Source organism: Bison bison, unplaced genomic scaffold, assembly GCF_000754665.1.
Source record: "Bison bison bison isolate TAMUID 2011002044 unplaced genomic scaffold, Bison_UMD1.0 scf7180017864304, whole genome shotgun sequence".
In the NCBI taxonomy this organism is placed as follows: domain Eukaryota; kingdom Metazoa; phylum Chordata; class Mammalia; order Artiodactyla; family Bovidae; genus Bison; species Bison bison.
This window is the reverse complement of record NW_011494876.1, coordinates 15,183,801-15,187,990: the sequence shown is the minus strand read 5'-3', so window position 1 is coordinate 15,187,990 and position 4,190 is coordinate 15,183,801. Positions and strand designations below refer to the sequence as shown.

Sequence of the window (4,190 nt, the reverse complement as noted above, 5' to 3'; positions counted from 1 at the left end):
GAGGAAAGAAGTGGGGAGGAAGGGGAGGACGGGGGTGAGACACGGGTGACCACCTGGGCAGGGACCCCAAGGACGTCTGCCACCATCTTGCTAATCCCTAAACTGGTGATTTTTGACTCCCAGGAACATGACCACTTCTGCCTGGGGGAAAGCCCTGTTCCAAGAGTCTGTCCTAAATCCGCCGTGGCTCCTACACTCTTGGTGGCTCATTCACAGCTTGAATCTGGTTTGTTTCCAGCCTGGCCCAGAGCTCCTCCTGCTGCTCATTCCTGGGGGACCCCAAAGGTGGGAAGAAACAGGTGCCCCTTGCTCCCCCTTCCACCCCCAGGATGTGAGCAGGCCCCTTGCTCTCCTGTGAGTGGGAGGTGACAGGAGCTCCAGGTCTCTGGCCCAGCCCCTGCCTGCCCTGAACCAGCAGCTCCAGCCCCAGTGGTCTGCACTCCCTGCCCTGCCCCATGGCCTGGGATACATCAAGAGATGCTAGAACCAATCTCCACCCTTCATCCTTGCTTCTCCTTCTGCCCCAAATAATAACACCTTCCCCCAACACACCTTCCTTTCCAAATCTTTCCCACCCTTCACTGTCGAGCTGCAGCCCCACCTCTTCCAGGAAGCCCTCCAGCACTGCTCCTCTGATGTGAAGCACACTGCCTGGCACTGGTTTGCTCCTCCTTCCACATAGCATGGCCTGGCTCATGGCTGGCATGAGGGCAGATTCCCTAGTACTCAAGGAACCTACCTCTCTGGACCTGTCCCTGGCCCAGGAGCTGTTTCCTGCCCTCCACTGCCTTTGCCCCATAAGCTCCCTATCTCTCTGCTTTGGGACATAAAGCCATACACCCTGGCCCTCTGAATGTGCCTCCAGAATGAAGAGTAAGGAAGTCTTCCCAAGTTCCCAGGATGAAATCTTTGGGTCTAGTCCCTGCTTTATCCCTGAGGTTCTGGTGGCTCTGCCTGTTTAACCACCACGTGGGTGCCAAACATTGGCCTTCTGCCTTGCCCCTGCCCCAGAAGGCTGTGCAGGCCCTGGCCTTGCTTTGTGTGCTGTGTCCTGGCCCTGCCTGCTGGACAGCAGTTGCTCCCTGGCAGCGATCCGGAGCCTGTGGGGCCCATATGGTGACCATGGTTTACCAGCAGCTCCAGCCATGATGGACCATCCACAGCCCTATTTGTCAGAGCAACATGCTCCTAGGTCTCAGGCCGGCTGTCAGAGCCTGTGAGGAGCAGCAGGCTGAAAGCCACCACTGCCGGGCCTGCTGGGGGACCTACGGTGCACCCTTACCCTTCCAGGTCTCAGCTTACGCAGTCTCCCTTGGTGACATTCTGAGTGTCCATGCATTGTCTTAAAGAGGGAGTCCATGCCTGTTTTTTTTGGCTGCGGGATCTTAGTTCCCAACCAGGGACTGAACCCGGGACCATGGCAGTGAAAGCACCAAGTCCTAACCACTGGGCCACAGGGAATTCCCAAGGGAGAGACCATATTTTGAGCAGCAGATCTCAGATCTGGAAGCATTGTATCCACTCTCAGGGGGACACCTGGAGCCTCAGCCCAGCTTACCTCTACCCTGATTCCTGTCCAACTCTGCCCCTCCTGTGACACTGGGGCCAGGTCTCCATTGAGAGGTCTCAGCCCTAATGTTGCCTCCTCAGCTGTCCCTGACCACCAAGTCTAGGAAGGCCCCCAATCCCCACCCAATTCCCCAAGCCAGTCCGTATAGGCTACCCTTAGCACCTTTGGTTGTATCTCTCGCTCACTCCCTGTAAGAACTGCAGAACCTTTTCTCCCTCATCCCTGAGGTCCTGAAGGCTTGATCCAGGGCAGGTGCTCATGAATTAATTGCCAAGTGAATGAATGAACACTGCCAGCAGGCTGCTGTGCCCAGAGCATCCTATCCAGACTCTGCAGCCCATGATCTTTCCCAATTATTTTCTGGCCTCTACTCCTGTAAGGCCCCCATGCTCACTTGCTTCGCTGTCCTGCTCGCTGCTCACAGAGCCAGCTGTCTGCTTCCACACTTCTGCCCATCAAGACCCGCCATCTGAAACACCTTCCGCGACAACTCCTTCACAACCCAGCTCAAAATGCCATGTGTTCCTCAGAACCTTTTCTTTTTCTTCCGATTAGAGGCAGCCTCTCTGGTCTCTGGGCCCCCGTATAAACAAATCCTTGGGAAAGGGAAGGATTGTACTATCAGTAACAGACCATTGTGCTCTGACTAGATTCTCTAAATTCTAACTGCTGATCATCCTTCTGCCAAGTGACAGCCATGTGGGCCAGCCCCAGCCTGCCCCAGCTCTCACCATGGCCACAGTCAGGCCGATGACGGTGATGATCCCGAAGGACAGAAGCATTGTGCCCACACCGGTGGTGCCACCAGCCACATCAGGGATTCTGGTGTCATTAAAGCTGGTGGCTTCTGGGCTGAGGGTGGTGGTCTCGGAAGCTGGCCCATCTGTGGCAGGCTCTAGGTCAGACTCAGAGGTGGGAGGGCGGCTGCTGATCCAGCCCCTAGCAGATGGGATCCTGGAGTCCATGCCGATGCTGAGAGACTGCTTGTGGTCAGCCAACCTGCCCGCTCACTTTTGACACCAGGGGTGTCCCAACCTGCGGCCCCCACTACCCATACAGGGGGCCACGTCCTTGAAAGGGAGCTCCGTGGGTGCTGGAAAGAAAAAAAAAAAAAAACATGAGACTGAGGACGGGACTCTGTGGTGAGATGAAGTCCCCCTAAGTTCTGAAGGCACAGGGGAAATCAAAGTTTGAGGGCAAGGGAAAGTTCAGGGACCATTGGGATATGTGCTTCATATACTATAGATCCCATGTGCATTTAGGGACGTGAAAATGAAGCCCTGCCCCCTCTTTGTGGGTAAGATGATCACAGCGATCATACTTGGAAGATGTGAAAGGTAGTGGGGAGGCTTAAAAGAAAAAGTCCACTCCCCACCCCAGCGCCTACTCCCCACGCTCTTCATCTTCGTTCGTCCTGCCCCACCCCCCCCACCATCCCTCACCTCCTGCTTGGAGAAAAAAAAAAAAACAAAACTGCAGCTTTTTCCTTGCACAATGATCAGACAGGCCTGTCTGTGAATTCTGGTTCAAGCCACTTAACTGAGTGACCCTAGGAAAGTCAACCACCTCTTCCTGCCTCAGTTTCCCTGAGTCTAAGCTGCAGGCATTAAGGGCACCTCCCTCACAGAAAGGGTGAGAGGGTCACTGACATCAGAATGAAGTAGTGCCTAGAAATGACTTAGCTCAGTACAACCCTTATCCACAGTAAGCACCCAGTAAGTGTAAGCTCTTCTCCCTCTGGCCACTCGGGGCCACAGAAGCCCCTGCACCCACTCTGCCGTGTGTTGTCCAGCCTGTGCTTGGAGGGCAGGGACAGGTATGGCAAGGCCAGAAGACAAGAAGGAGAGAGAGGCTACATTCAGGGCCTCTGATGGGCTTTCTCTGTAAGCTCTTGGGTCCCTGGACCCCTACAAGGGAGCCAGAGGCTGCCAGGGACCAGGAGACAGTCAAGGAGAGTGAATCTTCAGAGGTAAGAATGGAGTTCCCACTCTGAAATGACTTCTCCTACCCATCCCTCTTCCCTTGGGAGCAGAGGGTGGGCAATATGCCCAGTCCAGGCTGTGACTTTGGCCTTCCCAGGCCAAAAGGCCCTGGATAAGACCGAGTGGAAAGAAGTCCCAGCCAAACTGCAGAAGGGCAGGCCTAGGGAGAGGAGGAATGCACAGATCATGGCTGCATACACACGCTGTGCGCTAGCTCATGGGTATATGTGGGATGCCTCCCGTGTGGGTGCATGGGTGTGTGTGAGGTGGGCACACATGCAGGATGGCCCCTTAGGAAGGGGCAAGGCTGGCACAGAAACATGGGATGGGAGAGGCTCATAGCCGGTCTCTGTCCTCTGCCTCTAGGTAGGCTGGGCTTGTCAGGAGTCCCAGGTTCTTTCTTGGTTCTGCCACTGACCCCGAGACGTGACCTTGGGCCAGACCCTTAACACTTGCTCTGGGGCTCTGTTTATTCTTCCTTCCAAAGGAGAGAAAGGGCCCTGCTCATCACTGTTCAGGACTGCCTCATGTTCCAAAGGGCAAGAGAAGGAATCGGGGAGGAAAAGGGTTGGGCGCTACGACCTCCGAGAACCCACATACCGTTCTCCACCAGGTTCATCATTCCTCGCTACTCCAAT

At 55.4% G+C, this 4,190-nt stretch overlaps 1 protein-coding gene across 1 annotated transcript in view; it reads right to left on the bottom strand.

The window, feature by feature from the left end:
- The window catches only part of LOC104997172 (chromosome unknown open reading frame, human C3orf18), a 5,798-nt gene extending 3,156 nt beyond the window's left edge, over positions 1-2,642 (bottom strand). The window contains exon 1 of the mRNA XM_010851798.1: positions 2,302-2,642. Within this exon, the coding sequence (XP_010850100.1) occupies positions 2,302-2,535 (234 nt within the window). The 5' untranslated portion in view covers positions 2,536-2,642. The remainder of the gene's footprint in view (positions 1-2,301) is intronic.
- Positions 2,643-4,190: the final 1,548 nt, after the last annotated feature.